This window comes from Otolemur garnettii, unplaced genomic scaffold (genome assembly GCF_000181295.1).
Source record: "Otolemur garnettii isolate 467f Iridium unplaced genomic scaffold, OtoGar3 scaffold00033, whole genome shotgun sequence".
NCBI lineage: Eukaryota > Metazoa > Chordata > Mammalia > Primates > Galagidae > Otolemur > Otolemur garnettii.
The window spans coordinates 3911102-3928193 of NW_003852428.1; the positions used below are offsets into that span (position 1 = coordinate 3911102).

At 35.2% G+C, this 17092-nt stretch overlaps 1 protein-coding gene across 3 annotated transcripts in view; it reads left to right on the plus strand.

Annotated features, from left to right (window-relative positions):
* CDH10 (cadherin 10) overlaps positions 1 to 17092 on the plus strand; it is a 155426-nt gene that overhangs the window by 116891 nt on the left and 21443 nt on the right. For all 3 annotated transcript variants that reach the window (XM_003789535.2, XM_023513075.1, XM_023513074.1), the window contains one exon: positions 15475 to 15662. In XM_003789535.2, the coding sequence (XP_003789583.1) occupies positions 15475 to 15662 (188 nt within the window). The remainder of the gene's footprint in view (positions 1 to 15474; positions 15663 to 17092) is intronic.

A 17092-nucleotide genomic window follows, 5' to 3' on the forward strand; every position in this document is an offset into this window, starting at 1 on the left:
ATGGATTATAGGACCAAATTCAGGATGAATTCTTAAAATGTTTATGCCTTTTTATACAAAGGCAAGAAAATCATATTTTTATTGCTTGGTGTGTTTGTGATACCTGTGGACCAAACACCACTGACTCCTTTTCTGGCACCATTGTACTACTTGGGCAGATAAACAAGTTCGCATAAGACAAGGTCTTTCAAGGAAATGCCAATATGATATACATAGGGATTTAAGACACGTACACTCCGTGAGCTGTGAGACTACCATAATCCCTGCCTGGTACAAGAGAGATTTGATTTAATAAGTGCTGATTTTCGCTTTGTAAATAGAGTCAACCTCTCCTCTACTGAGGATCCCAAGGTAATGTAGGCCCCAGGCTGATTTGCATATTTTAAAATTATCAAGCACTTTTCAACTAGAGCAACTGTCAGGTGTACCCCCAAGGAAGATGGTTCAGCATGAAGAAAGAAGGGAATAAAATTAAAAAATGTCTCTTTTTCCCTATTTTATTATCTGGAAAAAAAATGAACATACTTACATTCAAAAGCACTGTTGTGAATTTTATATTAGTTAGATATAGTAGGGTTTCTACTGTGACCACTAAAATACCCTCAAATATTTGTGGGATTTTTCTTCAAGGTCCCAGTGCTTAGAGTTTACAAAGAAATTACAAAGAAATAATGTTGTAATGTTAAAAAATGCATTGATTTATTAACTTACTGAAATCCTACTCTATGCCAAGACCTGTGGTAGGAAATAATAATAAATTGTAATAGTCTCAAAATAAGAAATAAGATATAGGATATATCCACAAATAATTTGAATTTTGGTAGGGTATAGAAACGTAATCTCTCTCTCTCACACACACACAAGCTTCTAGTTTTTTACATTGTGGTTTTCATTGGACTCATTGTCTCTCTCACTTTTTTCCTTGTAGCTTTTGTCTATAAACCATCATATACCCCATAATATCGTTTCAGTCAATGACACACCACATATATGACAGTAAGTGGTGTTGCATGTTAAACTACCATATTTTTACTCTAGCTTTTCTATGGTTAGATATGCGTAGGTACACAAATCATTACTATTGTGTGACAGTCACCTACAACATGCAGTACAGCAACATGCTGTACAGGTTTGTAGCTTAGGATCAGTAGGCTATTCGATATAGCTTAGGTGTGTAGTAGGTGGTGCCAATCCAGCCTACATAACTGCACTCTGCAATGATAGCACAATAATGAAATCACCAAAGAACTCATGTTTCAGAGTCTATCTCTGTCATTAAGTGACAATGACTGTGGATATATAGAATTTTTGTATATATGTACAAATATAATCATAGAGATATATATATATACACACACATAAACATGTGTGCACACATATAACTGGAGAATAAAGCAATAAATTGATGCTATAATTGTCTATATCATAAAAATGATAAACTCTTTTAGGTATAAGGGGATCAGCAAGCATATATTACTTAAAAGCATGTCTCTCTCTCTCTTTTTTTTTTTAAGACATAGTCTCAAGCTGTTGCCCTGGGTAGAGTGCTCTAGCATCACAGCTCACAGCAACCTCAAACTCTTTGGCTCAAGCAATTCTCTTGCCTCAGCCTCCCAAGCAGCTGGGACTATAGGCAGCCGACAAAATGCCTGGCTATTTTTGTTGTTGTTGTTGTTGTTGCTATTTTTGTTTTTTTAAAGTTGGCCCAGGCTGGGTTCAAACCCACCAGCCTCAGTGTATGTGGCCTACACTCTACCTACTGAGCTACTGGTGCCACCCTTAAAACCACTTCTTAAATAAGAGTTTTCCAGGAAGGAAAGACAAGGGGGCATGGAGGGGAAGAGTAGTATTTTCCTAAGGAAAACGGAATAAATAAAGGCATTCCACAGTGTGTGATTTGTTTCAAAACAGCGCTCATGAAAGACAAGATCAGGAGTGACGAGGCAGGGTTGGCATCCTGAGGAGGGCTGCATGAGAAGATAACATAGGACATATATTATTCACTGAGAGATCATTTTTGTGTGGAGAATCAGGCACAGTCCTCATTTTGACTAATTGTTTTGGTAGCAGTGAAGTAAACCACCAGGATAGGAAGAGCAAGAATGGATGAGCATCTGAACTAGTGTCGAGGATAGAGGGAATTGAGGCTGCAGATTTGAGATATATTTCAGACAGAATTTAGTAACAAGATCCACAAAACGTTTGGGGGATAAAAGGAAAGAGTATCGATAATAAGATATTTTCAATCTTTCTACCAGAAGGATTTGTTTGAAGAGGTAGACAGAGATTTCAATTCAAACTGAACATCTTCAGTTGAGAGATGCTTGCAGAAAGATGGTGTAACTGCTATTTAGGAGCTAGTGACATGCACTATGTCAGTCTGAGGGGTATACATGACATATTGGGGAAAACGGACGTAAAAGATTCCAGGAAAGCTAAATGTTTTGTGAGAGGGCCTGAGGAAAGAAGTAATTTTCTATGTGTGATGAAGTCTATAATCTCTCAGAGACATCGTGTAGGTGGAAGTTATACTAAAACACACTTGAAAAGTTCCAGGTATTCCAGTAGTAAACTGCCTTTGACGAAACTGCCAGGCACTTCGTATAATGGGTTTAATTGGAAATCTTTCTGTTTCATAGTATCCCCTAGAAGAATGTGGACAGTACTCTGGAGGAGGTATAGAAATGGAAATACAGATGTAAAACTACCTGTAGGAAGAAACAAGGCTGTTGGTTAGAGCTTTTTGTACCTTTATAGTTTCGGGCGAGACATTGTGATGAAACTGAGTCTTCAGCATGAAGTCAGGCGTTGATAAATGAAAGTGAAGGTTTGTGTCAACCTCCCCCAATCCAATATGCTTTTTATGTTTACACACACTGCAATCGTGTGTAACTACTGATGCCAATTAATGCTGAGATAATTTCAAAGAAATATATCCGAATGGATTCCCTGGACTCTGGGGATCGACGGCGCCTCCTCTAAAAGCTTTCCCGTGGTGGGTTCTTCAGCAGCACGAGCAGGAAACAAAGATTCTGGGCAGCATCTCACTTTGCTCTAATTTCACTTAAACGCCCAAAGCTACGTTGGTGATCACGTCTCCCGTGCTCACAAATTTGGGTTTCTGTCTTTCCTCTCATCAGAGACTTCAATTCCAAAGCTCCAGTAGTTTTTCAGTCTCTGGCGTGACTTTCAGCTCTCCTCTGCTTTCTCCTGAAGGCCCATTTAGCATTGCATAATTTCCTTAACTACCCTGCCATTCCCTCCAAGCAGCTTTCTCTTGTTTTTAATTTCTTCCTGTTAAGCTCATTAAGAAACATCTTTTAAACATTATACAATGGAATGGTTTATAAACCTGCATAATTGTGCCGTTTTTTTTCTTCAAGCGAGTATTGTTCACGATTGTTATGCAGCACAGAGATGTTACAATATGATTATATACAAAGCAAATAAAAAATTAAGCTAATGTTAAATTATTCGTTGACACATGGGTGTCTTATCTCAGCTCTAAGAGAAAGTTCTTCTGTATCTGTGAATAACAAGGGAAGAGAACAAAAGATAAAGGCAGATTATATCTTTTTGAACACTATTGTCTTTTATAAACAAAACAAAACAGCAGTTATGTGTTGCTAAACTCAGAACCTGGAGGTAAGTAGTTTGGCTTTACCCAACTACTCCCAGCTGACTTCTGGCATCACTTTCTTGTTACTAAGGAAGTCACCTGTCATCGCTGTTAACTTCATTTACCTTCTATCTTTCTTCCCAAGTCTCTTTCTCGCATTGAGCCATCAATTATTTCTAGGTTGGAGGTATTTTTAATATGTTTATTTATATAATATTTATCAAAGGTCCTATTGATCAAATTTTTAGTAGAACAACTGGCCAGGAACATCAGGCTGGAATACTGAAAAAGCAGAAATACAACCCCAAATCATTTAAAATCTTTAATAATGACAATACAGGTGTTGTATGAGGTTGTTAACAGCAGTTTCAAAGTGCATGCATTTAAGATGCCCTATGAACATGGCTCAACCCTTAGGAAGTCTTGTCTGCGATATTATCTTCTGGTTTTACCTGCTCAGTACAACTTTCTGTGTGTGATGCGTAATGGCAGCCACCTCTCTCCTCATATTCACGCCTTTGTGCTTAAGTGAATAACCAAACGAAGAACATGCTCACCAGGAAGTAATATTTATCTGCCCTAAACATTAAGGGAGAAGCAGATGATTCAATCTGACACCTGGGAATGAATTTAAAACAACTATAAATTGGAACTGATAGCAAAGCAAACCGCATAATTAAAGCTTCATCAGCTGTAAGGTAAAAAATAAGAAGCATGCAAATAGATGTCTTTACGGAGAAATGAAATGTAAGCCGGGTGACAGGCACTCCTTTGCCTTGTCAGTATATGCAATACAGCCTATGTCACCTTCCTAGTCCCCTGGCTACGGCTCCCCCTACAGGGCACACATTCTTGAAGGGAGAGCATGTAGAATCCCAGTTAAACCAATTTCAGTTTGCTTTACAAACTAGGATGCTTGCATTCAACAGACCAGTCTTGGAAATAAATTAAAAAGTGTGAATGAGTCAATCTTTAATACATTTAAAATACAGAAATGCACTTTCCAATTTTGAAATAGATCCCATATTATCTTGTCCTAAAAATTATTTCTGAGCATACACATAATTCCAGAGAAAGCATTATCAAATTATGTACATAGGGTACTGAGTAGAAATTGCTGGGAAAATAAGTTTGTTGAATAGATTAGTCGTGGAAGTTGCCACATAATCAATTTTCATTTTAGGGAAAAATACATATGCACATGTATGTATGCTTTAGAAAAAAACTAATGTGTGCATGCACACACACAGCACTCACCTATATTTTTTCTGACAAATTAGTGGGGAAGAGAATACTGGGGATAGGTCATCAATATGATTATATTGCATCATCAATAAAATTACTAAATTTAAGCTCATTATAATGTGAACCAATGAAGCATGATGACCTCCCTGTTTAAGTCTTGAAGGTACTAAAAATTAACTTGAATAACAATAACGCTAACCAAAATGAAACACATCGTGTAACGAATATTGTCCTCGTTAGCATCATAAAATAAAACAAAGTAATTAATAATTTGGGATACTTGGCCAGAACTACAATGGCAAGTTCAAAGCAGACCGATTTTCAGAAGCTAAGTATGTGCCTAAGAATACAAATCAAGCAATCTCAAAGTCCAAGCTAAAAATAAATATTGAGAGGACAAATACCCAGAGACAATACTCACAGTGAAATCTATTTGAGGGTAAGATTAAGGAGACAAAGAAACATGTTTTCTTTCGTTCTGTCTCTCTGTCTCTCTGTCTCTCTCTCTCTGTTAAGAGAAGATCGTGGAAACTCTTTATCATAACCTGATCATTTCTAATATCATTTTTAAATTTAACTTTTTAAAAATAACTTTAACTAAAACATTAAGTGTATGTGTGCATGCACGTGCACATGCATGAAAATGAAAAAAACCCTTTCCAAACTTCTAATCCTCACAGAAAATAACTTTAAATAGTTACTCTAAGGGTTAAGCTGCAACTCTCTAAATGATAATCATCTTGCTATTTATTGAGATATTTTCTGCATTACCTACTGACTTCCTTTCATGCTTAATGAAAATGGAACTCAGTTACATGACATTTATTCCGCTAAATGTAATTATGTCACTTTTTCCACCTAGTTTTCTTTATTGGTTACCCTTGCAAATTTAAATAGTGGGCTACGCAAGTTTGTTTTTGTTTTTCTATTTGGGGGGTTTTGTTTTTGCTTGATTACCCAACATTGTCAGCCTCCCTCTCTGGCTTTCTGTCTCAAGGGCACTCTCACTGCGACCCCAAGTATATCTGACAGTTTTTTTTATTGTCTAAAACAATAAAAAAAAAACCCTGATTTTTTAAAATGTAAGCTTCAGAAACAATAAGCTGTTCACTGTTTAAAATTTAGGTCTTGTGGGCAGTGCCTGTGGCTCAAAGGAGTAAATCGCCGGCCCCATATGCCACAGGTGGTGGGTTCAAATCCAGCCCTGGCCAAAAACTGAAAAAAAAAAAAAATTTAGGTTGTGTGCCAATATGTCTACTAACACATACCCCAGTTTTCAAAGGTCAAAGAGAAAAAGGCAGACATTTCATTTCCCATAAAATTAATTTAAACTGTTGAATATTATAGATCACCATTAGCAATTATATTTTCATAGATTTTATAGGCGTGTGCTTTTCATGTGTTTTGTGCATGAAACTTGCTGAACATTTCTTAGTGAGCAATTTGAAAGCTTCAGCTTCAATTTGGCAGACCCAAAGATGCAATCCGAGAGCCCTCCGTGTTCTCGTTCCAACGTGGCCTGGCTAACCTTTCCTTCTTTTTTTCTTTTTTTAATTTTCTCACTTTGGATTCTTAGCTGTCTGAATCGAATGTATTCCTATATCTTGATTTAAACTTTCTTTTTCCTGGAATAAATATTCACTAGGTTCCTTAAAAAGGTCCAAAGGGACTCTGTTGAATCTAAAACTATCTTCACTGAGTTACTATACTTGGTTAATGTAGTGGTGGAGTGAGCATTCAAGATTCAAAATAATTTTGTCATCACATTTTGATGTCATTGCTCAAAAATTTCCTAGGATCAGGGTTGCTGTTGCATGCTTGCTTCATGGACATTTTGATACACATTTCTCATAACCGTATATTAGTTTTTAAATATGTACATTCCTTCCATGTATCCTCCAGCTCACTCATTCTCTCATCAGAAGATGTTTATCGGTTTAATCTACCTATTATTTTGTTTTAACTTCAATGATTATATTTTTAAATGTCTGAATAGACATTATATTTGGCTTTTTTCAAATATGCACAGCTACTTTATGGTTATGCTCTAGCCATATTTTTATGACATTGTTTATTGGACATATGTATGTGTGTGGTAGTCTATATGTGATGACTCCAATGCGAGCCATTGTGTTGACCTGACTCAGTTAGAGGACTTTTTTTGTTTTGTTTTGTTTTTCATTGTTTGTTTTTTTAATTGTTGCTTTTTGGTGGTTTTGTTTTATTTGATAACATTCATGTTTCCTTGTGTATTTAATTTTTTTTTTTTTTTAGATTTAAAAGCAGTGAATTTTGAAGTCTTTTTGGTGGGTTCTGAATAGCAGACCTATTTTTGCTTTTCTTGAGTACTAGGAACACGACCAACACTTTAAGTTCTAGACCTGAAAATTGTTTGTGATATATGTGTGTCCATTGGTGTGTTTTAAATTTTCCTGTAGAATTTAATAAATGCAAAAGAAAATAAATAGCACCATTTCCAAAATTGCATTTCAAGGACTTTGAAAATATTTTTCATGCACATGTATCATCCTCTCCTTTTAGGTAGTCTAGAGGTAACTCTATCTGATAGTAACTGATGGCTTATCTGATATATGTGTATATGAGTGTGGGTATTTACTAATATATAAAGAGATGGGTGAATATGGGCATATAGCTATAAATACCAGTAGGTATATGAAAAGACATGCATCTATATAGTATGTATAAATCCCTAAAAAATTATTAAGTGCTTGTTGTTAAAGGTTTATAAAAGCAATATCACATCTATAATCTTTTGAAACTTCCCTTTTCCAGTAAATATGTTATCTAAGTATAGTCTATATTTTTCCAATAATTATAGCTTACATTTGTCACTTTTGTGTTACATTGAGATTGCAATTATATAAATATCTACTGGTTCTTAAGTTGTTTAACATTTGGATTTCCTTCTTTTTTTGCATTTTACAAACATTAATTCTATATGGCATATGTCCATATATAATGTATATAAATATATATATATATGTATATAGGTGTTTGTGTGTGTGTATTTATACATGTTCAAGTGTTAACTAACCCTCAGCACCTCAGAATATGATCTATTTGGAAATAGGGTCTTTACAGGGAAAATGAAATTAAAATGAGCATATTGGAGTCAAGGGCCTAATCCAAAATGAATGGTGTCCTTATAAAAAGAGGCATTGAAGACATTTAGGAGATAGAGACCAACATGCAGAGAAGGAAGGTGACGTGAACACACAGAGAGAGGATGGCTATTTATCTGAAGTGATGAGTGCATAAGCCAAGGAGCACCAAGAATTGCCAGCTAACTCCGGGAGCTGGAAGAGGCCAGGAGCAAGTGTTTCTTAGACTAAACAAGGAGAGCATGGCTTTGCCAATTTTCTAGCCTCTAAAATCGTGAGAAAATAAATTTCCGTTGCTCTATGCCACGTAGTTCTTAGCACCTAGTTTTCAGTACTTTGTCCAGCAGCCCTAGAGAACTATTACATTTCCCAAAGTAGTTGTGCCAAATTCAACTTCCATCAGCTCCATGCAGTAGGTTTTGTTCCACCATTTGCTTTTAACACTTGGTTTTGTCAGATTTAATTTCTGTTAATTTATTAGGTGTAAAATGCTATCACATCCTGCCATTAACTTGCATTTTCCTGGTTTAGAGCCAGTACATTCATCTCTGTTTATTTATCTTCCCTGTTTTCTCCACTGAGAATTGTTTTCTACTCGCATCCTGGAGTAATTGTTCCACTAGGTAATCTCTACTTTCTTATGGAACTTAAGACATACTGCATCTGTTAATATGTGTTCCGAAATGACCTTCTCTTTGTCTTTCATGTTTCATGTTTTTTCCACACGGTCTTTTTTTATAGAAGATTTTAATAAGAGTATCAATTGATTTTTCAAGCTGTGTTAATTATCCTGTTTTAGAAATCCTTTTCTAGCTAGATAGCATAAAAAGATTTACTTAAATTGTCTAAAGTTTTGAAAATACTTTGTTGTGAGTTTAAGATTGCTGTAGAAAACCTAAAAAGACACAAATTGAGAATTTTTAACAAAAATTTTACATGTGTAAAAAAAATAAAAGTTGTCCCTTGTAGGATAAAGTGCCAATATCCATCTCTCAGTGTAATGTTCTTTCATGGAGGTTAAAACTCCCCGTGGCAATAAAATAATTTTATTAATGTACAGATATGATTCTGTATTTTATAGTTAATTTTGAGACATATCAAGAAAAGGAAAAAGCTTATAATATTAATTAGAAAGGGAGAACTTGAGATTTTCAAGGTAGAGAAAACTACAACATTCAGGTAGGGCTGAATTTTTTTTATTTATAAAGAGTTGGATAATAAACTGCATTAAACTATTAAAGATCTATTAGTTTGCTAAGACTATCATCTATTCATATACATATATATGAACATATGTATCTATATTCTATAAATATGTACATCTGTGGTGTATATACATAGTGTATACGTAGGTGTATATGTGTTTTTGTCTCTGTCTTCAACAAACATTTGGCATGTTCCATACCCTGAGATAGCTGACCTCACCATTTACCTTATTTTATAGCTTTAGCAGCTAAATATTTACAAATATATTTTCACCGAACTATACTACAGTTTCCCCGAGCTTTTCATGTTTCTTGTTTTTGTAAAAGGCACAAGTGAGGGAGAAAGGTATGGGGAGAGGCAGCCAGGAAGAACCTTTCCCGGCAGGATAAACTCAGGGATTTTCTGGTCAGGATGTTGATTCTCCCTCAAGTAATTCTGACCCATCTCCTCATCTGGTGTGTATGTGTAGTGTCATCCACTCCCCTAGCAGTTAAAGTTACACTATGTTTACAGAAGTATAGATCCTCTGAGGCCAGTCTCTGTATCTAAAATATTGTCCAGGGTGGCTTTTATTGTTTTATCTTATCCTAGCACAAGGCTCTTGAGTTTTAGTTCACTGTTGTGTCTATTTGCTGCTTGAGTAACCACTTGGTGGATACCCTGAACTTTGGTCGCTGTTCTTATTGCTTCAAGAGGCCATAGAAATGAAGGTCACTTTTGTGAAAATGTCAGATATCCTCAGGCCAAGGGGGCTTTTAGGCTTTCCATTTTTTTTTTTCTCTTCAGTTTGGGGCTTGTGTATCTCTCCTCATATGCCCATTTCTGTCTCTACCTATATTCCACAAATATTGCCTTTCAGATAAAAGGTTGAACTATATTATCTAGTTTCCACTTCCAGCAACCAAACCTGTTTTAATTAACTAATTATTATCCTCTTATTGATGATCCGATTTTAGAAATGTTGGTTAGTGGAAGCAAGTTGATTGATTTCCTTGTAGTTTCTTATAATCCTGCTAATTTTTTATATCTCACTTAATTTCTGTCTCAGAAAGAGCAATCTCACTTTTTATTCATTCTTTGAGCTTAGAAACAACAGATCTACAAAACAACATAGTTTATATTAGTGAGAAGCACTGGTACTGACAACCAGCGTTTGGGTACTAGGGTCTTCCTTCATGTCAGTGGACTGCAATTCCAGGCCTTTTTCAGCAACAATAGTTAAACAAAAGTGTACAACTCCTTTACAAATATGATCCTGTAAATCAAGTTATGTGTCATCAGTTTTAATAGTATAAGGTTTCCATTTCACAATAGATACTTTTATTCTATTCCTGTAGAGAATTTTTTTTAGGCTAAAAAATCTTAAATGCTAATATTATAAATCATAGCACATCAAATATCTTTTGAAGGATACAGAAATTTGATTTCTAAACAAAGATCAACGTGTTAAAAGATAATAACATTGTTACCTAAATTTTTATATTAAAAACATAATTATATTTCTTTTTAAAATTACAAATAGTTACCTTCCTTTTGGATTTGTGACATATTTATACATTATAAAGCAAGAGTTATATTTTATTTGATTTCTGAATAATGAACTATTAAAACATATATATATATATTTTTTCCAGTAAAAGAAACCAATACTACTTGGAAACATAGCTGATTTTAGGACTTGGATAGAAAAATAAAAGTTAAATTTGCTACATTTTGTGATGCCAGAAATTAAGGAAGTTTGCTAAAAGAATGATGGAGGAATGTAGAAAAGGCTCCAGACCCACCCTGAAAACCCTAGCCTGTGGGTGAATGTGTAGGAATTTATAGCAAAGGAAAAACAGAATTCTAATACATCAAATAAAATAAATGTCCTTGAGTCTATATTGATGTAAGTAAATAATAAATAACAATCAATGGGAGATAAAGGGCACTTCTTTACAGAAGAAGTCTTCTTGAATTCTTCTTACAGAATTTCAAATAATAAATGTGGAACTGAATGAAGAAAATTGAAAATCACCATTAGAAAACTTTATTAGTATTAAATAAAGGCAAGGTCACCAATTGATGCTAAGATTAATGGGAAGCTTCTTTCTTTCTTTCTTTCTTTCTTTCTTTCTTTCTTTCTTTCTTTCTTTCTTTCTTTCTTTCTTTCTTTCTTTTTTGAGACAGGTTCTCACTCTGTTGCTCAGGCTGGGGTACAGTGTTGATATCATAGGTCATTGCTATCTTAAACTCCCAGGTTCACGTGATCCTTCTGCTTCAGTCTCCCAAGCAGCTAGGACTACAGGCAAGTGCAACCATGCCCAGTTAATTTTTTAAATTTTTGCAAAAGAGAGATCTCACTATGTTCTCCAAGCTTGTCTTTAGTTCCTGGGCTCAAGCAATCCTCTTGCCTTAGCTTCCCCAAATGTTGGGATTGCAGACATGAGCCCCTGCACCCAGCCCAGTGAGCAAATGGTTAGGGAGACACAGGATATTTGCATACACAAGTATTTCCCTCAAAATATGTATTAATTTTGAAGAAAAAATTAGTAATGTAACAATGGAGAAAACTGTCAGAAACACCTTAACCTGGTGATCAAGGTTAATATCATCATTTATAAGACATACTGGCATCTTGTACTCTCTAACGTGATATGACACACTGAGAAGGGAGCACTTCTGTGATAACCTTGACAAAAATGTGTAACCATAACTAATGATAAAATACTACACAGAACCCAGTTGAAAGGTATTCTACAAAATAAATAAGCCAGAATTCTTCAGAAGGGTCAAAGTCACGAAGACAAAAAGAAAACTACTGAAGAGCTCTCACAGGCAGCAGGAGAGCAAGGACGCAGGATAACTGATTGCAAAGTGACATTTCTGGAAAAGAATGACTTTAATGGAAAAGCTGGTGAAATCTGACCAAAATCAAGAATTTAGTTAATAGAAAAGTGATTACTTCTTGTTTGTTTGTTTTCTTTTTTGTATCTGGGACATATTGATCTTATAGAATAATTTAGGAAAGAGTTACACCTTTTCTTTTTTCAAGAAGACTTTGCCGAAGAGTAGAATATTCTGTTGCATAAATGTTCCATGAAAACTATGCTAGCTAACTGTATTTGGGAGGGAAGAGTAGAACATTTTAAATTATGCTTTATTCTTCTTTAGTAGGTTTTGGTATAATTTTCATTATTTTTAAAAATTTATCAATATAGCTAAATATTCAGTTTTACTGACTTTTAAGCGTTCATTATATTCTCTAACCTTCACAATCTTTTTTTTTTTTTGTTTGGCCGGGCTGGGTTTGAACCTGCCACCTCTGGCATATGGGGCTGGCGCCCTACTCCTCTGAGCCACAGGCACCGCCCCACAATCTTGATATTATCTGCAGTTATGTTCTCTTTTGGTCAAATTCTTACTATTACTTTTTGCCCTTTCTTTCCTTACCATAAACATTCTTGCCAGATATATGTTCATATTGTGAACCTTTAAAAAAAAAAAAAAACTTTTGGATTTTAATTTTCTTTTAGGTGTCTTTGTTTTCAACTTCATTAACTTTTGTCATCTTTTTTATGCCCTCTTATTCTTTGGCTGTGTTGTTATAATGTCTTTCTTTTCTACTGTAGCATGTTTAATGTTTAACTCATTGATTTTAGCATCTCTTTCTTACACCCAGATATAAGCACATCAAATCATAAATTATCTTCTCTACTTAGTATTATTGTCTCTGCCTCACCTATTTTAATTGCTTTTCATTACTTTTCAGTGGTGGGTGTTTTGTTTCTTTCCTTTTTGGTATTTAAATGTTTTACCATTTTTAACCATAAAGAGTTATTGTTAATTTTCTTTATTTTCCATTTTCAAAACTATGAGGATTTGAGTCTATCCTTTTTGTACTAAACTCCACCTTCATTTTAACATGGTCAGAGAACTTAGTAGTTTATTAAAATTCATTCAAACTTACCATTCACTTAGTATTTGATCAGATTGAGTTAAATGCTTCATGGCTGCTTGAAAATAATTTATATTTTCTATATGGTACATTCAAGTTTTATATATATAAAATCATTCATCTTTTTTGGTATTTTTTGTTACATATTTCATACATTTTTTTTTTGTTTGATTAACTTGTCATTAATTTCAAAAAAATCAGTCTGGCTGCTTTTCATGTATGCTCTACATTCAAGAATATAGAGCATATTATTATTACCTGGTGCTGAAGATTTTACCAGAAACCAGATTTTACTTGACTTTATTAAAAAAATGAAATCAAGCAAAATCATAGGATTATGTCACAAAGAAGAGTATGTAGATGCCAGGCAGACTTGAATGGAAAATCTTTCATAAAGAGGGAAACTGTCTTAAATAAGAAAAGCATGTAGGAAAGATCCAGAAGAGCTCAGTGTTAACAGACTGGCAGAATGGAGGGACTACATTATGAAGGACCAGCCTATTTATTTTATTCTGACTACCATGGAAGCAAATAAAGAGTTTTGAAGCACTGAGTAATTATTGATAAAATTGATGTTTTCAAAGGGGTAGCAGGCCGGCAGGGTGGACTAAGAGTCTTTAAGAATTGATTGGATTTGTCCAAGCACAGGACCTAGTAAATGCCTTAAGAAGCTTTTATCCAATATGCAATATACAAATACTTTATCCAACATCAAAATTCTTACATAGTAGGTACTACGATCAAAGGGGCCCAATGGGAATATACTGGTGAAAAAGTACATTTGTTTTCCATTGCCTTTTCCTATTACTTTCTCATGCTACATACACATATGTAAGTAGATAATATAACGCCTAGCAATGGTAATTGATTGGACGAGTGACTAGGAGTGTGTTTTCCTTAAGGTTATTTTCAGTCAGGCTGTTAGCGAAAGCTCCAGTTCCCAGTTGAGCAGACACCTGAAGGAAACGAGAAAATGAGGTATGGGAACATCCAGGGCACAGGTAATGCAAAGAGAAGCAGCAGCAACGGCAGAGAGCAGCAGTAAGGCAGTAACAAAGGAATGAACTGAGAATTGCTTTCACTAGGGTGTTACCAGAGACGGATGGAATGAAGACGCAGAACAATACAGGTCGTTAGACAAACTGTGATGTGATGGAAACTCAGTTTTAATGATGTCTCTCAAGAAATGATTCCAAAACTGAGTAAATTCACGTGCCTGCCTGCACTCGTGAGGGTTACCGCAACAAGGTCCCACAGACGTTGGTGGCTTACACAAGACAAATTTATTTCCTCACAGGTCTGGGGGTAGATTTCTGAGTACAGGAGATCAACAGGCTCATTTCCTTTGAAGCCTCTCGCCTTGGCTTGGCTTACCTTCTAAAATGTTCATCCCTGAACAGGGCCATCTTATCAGATTTGGTAAACTGAATTAGAATGATATGAGGGTAACGAGAAAGGATTTTTATGGGAGGGAAGTCGCATGAGGAAAATCTGAAAAGTGATGTAACAAAGTAAATTTTGACTAGAAAAGTTTTGCAAGGTGCAGTCTGGTGCAAGTCGTCCAAGGAAGTGGTGAAAAGTAAAACAGGAAACATAGGAAAAATATACTCAGGCTAAGAGGTCTGGACTTTATTACGTATACCAAGGAGAATTACTTAAGGTTTATGAGCAAGAAGGTGCTATGATCAGAAGCGTTCTTCAGGTCAATTAATCTGTCAGAAATACGTAGTTTATGATCAGGTGCTAAAACATAAATCTCATTAGCACTTCTAGATACACCAAGGGCTTAGATAAATTCTTGTTTCGCTCTGTAATGAAGGAGAATTTGTCAGAATTTAGTGTTTTTGCCCTGACCCTGTGAAGGGCATCTTTATATCTCTCCCACAGACTAGCCTTTGTTTCTGCTGTCACAATTACAAAGAGGATTACTATTCATTATGCCTGATTTCATGGGATTTTGTAATGTTCTGCTTTTATAGATGAAATCAGTAGGTAGTAAATAACTAAATGTAGCATAGTAAGAACGATTAAATAGAAGCATTCACCATATATGCTGCCGTTTGTGATTGTATAAACACACACAGTACATATGATAGTATTAGGGGTTCGTTCCTGTTATTCTCAATACACACAGAGAAAAGCTTTCAAAGTTCCTCTTTTCTTGTTTCCAGAACTTAATGCCCATATTATGTGATTTCAACACTTTAGTCAACATCTAATATAGTGATTAAACTTGTACACATTTTGCTTTTATAAATGGTATATAAAAGTAATGTATATAAGAAATCTCTCTTTCTCTCTTCCCTTCTCTTCTCTCTCTGTCTTCTTTTCTTTATACTTTACAGATACTATCCATCTCCGGGTTCTGGAATCCTCTCCGGTTGGCACAGCCATTGGAAGTGTAAAAGCAACTGATGCTGATACAGGGAAAAACGCCGAAGTAGAATACCGAATTATCGATGGTGATGGAACTGACATGTTTGACATCATCACCGAGAAGGACACACAGGAAGGCATCATCACGGTGAAAAAGGTGCACAGCGTCCATGCCAGTAAACATCTGTGTGTTTCAAGAGCAGAGATGTCCTTATATACTATCCACTCATGCATTATCTATTAAGAAATATCACTATCGTGTTCAAAAATGTCATTAGGAAATAAATAAAAAGGACTTAAGCATTTTATCACTATTTTTGTCATGTCAAACATGAAATCTCAAGATTTTTACAAAATTTAAAAGGCAAGTTAGTATATGTGTGATTATGTCACTGAGTTATGTTAATAAAATACAGCTTAATTAAAAATAGCGTTATAGCTAATGATGGCAATAAGTCATCACAGTACATAAAAAGTCCGAGCTATCTATCCAGATGTAGGAATCAATAGAGTTACTAATAAAACAGATGCATAGATTGGAAAATAATGTAATTGTTCACATTTTTCCTTCTGCTGTATAAATTAAATATTTTCTGGTAATATAAGCTCAGTTATATGATCTAAAGGTAACTATTTACTATAGAATCAGTTCAGTACTATAATGAGGAAATACAGGTAAGGCACATTAAAATGTAGGGTCTAGGCTCGGTGCCTGTGGCTCAAGCAGCTAAGGCACCAGCCACATACACCTAAGGTGGCGGGTTCAAATCCCCAGCCCGGGCCCGCCAAACAACAATGATGGCTGCAACCAAAAAATGGCCAGGCGTTGTGGTGGGCTCCTGTAGTCCCAGCTACTTGGAAGGCTGAGGCAGGAGACTCGCTTGAGCCCAGGAGTTGGAGGTTGCTGTGAGCGTGATGCCATGGCACTCTACCCAGGGGGATAGCTTGAGGCTCCGTCTCAAAAAAAAAAAAAAAAAAATGTAGGGTCTAATGAATGTCATATACAAAGTAAACACTGAGGCGTTGGTCAATAATAAAACTATGCTGAGATTCTTTTTTTTTTTTTTTGCAAAGCACGTGGCACACAACCGTTATTAGATAGACATTGACCCCCAGAGGGCAAAGCAGTAGTCTTGTTTTTCATGACCAGGTAGTGACAGTAATGCAAATAGAATTTGCTGTTTCTCAGGATAAAAAAGAAGATTGAGAGAATGGGAGCCAACCATGTCTTTTATCTGTTAACAAAACATTTTAAAGGAAGTGAGAGGTGAGGTACTTGATTTTACACTTGTGAAAGTTAAACTGTATCAAGTACCTCACCTTCTGTTTCATAACATAACTTAATTACCACATTACTATGAAAAGTTTTCTCTGTTATCATATAAGGTTTTTCTGATCTTGAATGTTTCATATAACTGTTGAAAGTTTTATGTTAGTGTTCAGATTTTCAAAGTTTATATCATCCTACAAGCTCCTTACATCAGAACTATCACAACATAAATTTTGAGAGATAATTGAATTATTTTGCTCAGAAAAATTTAGCTGTAGCCAATACCTCAGTCCATGCACATACACAACCCATTAGCT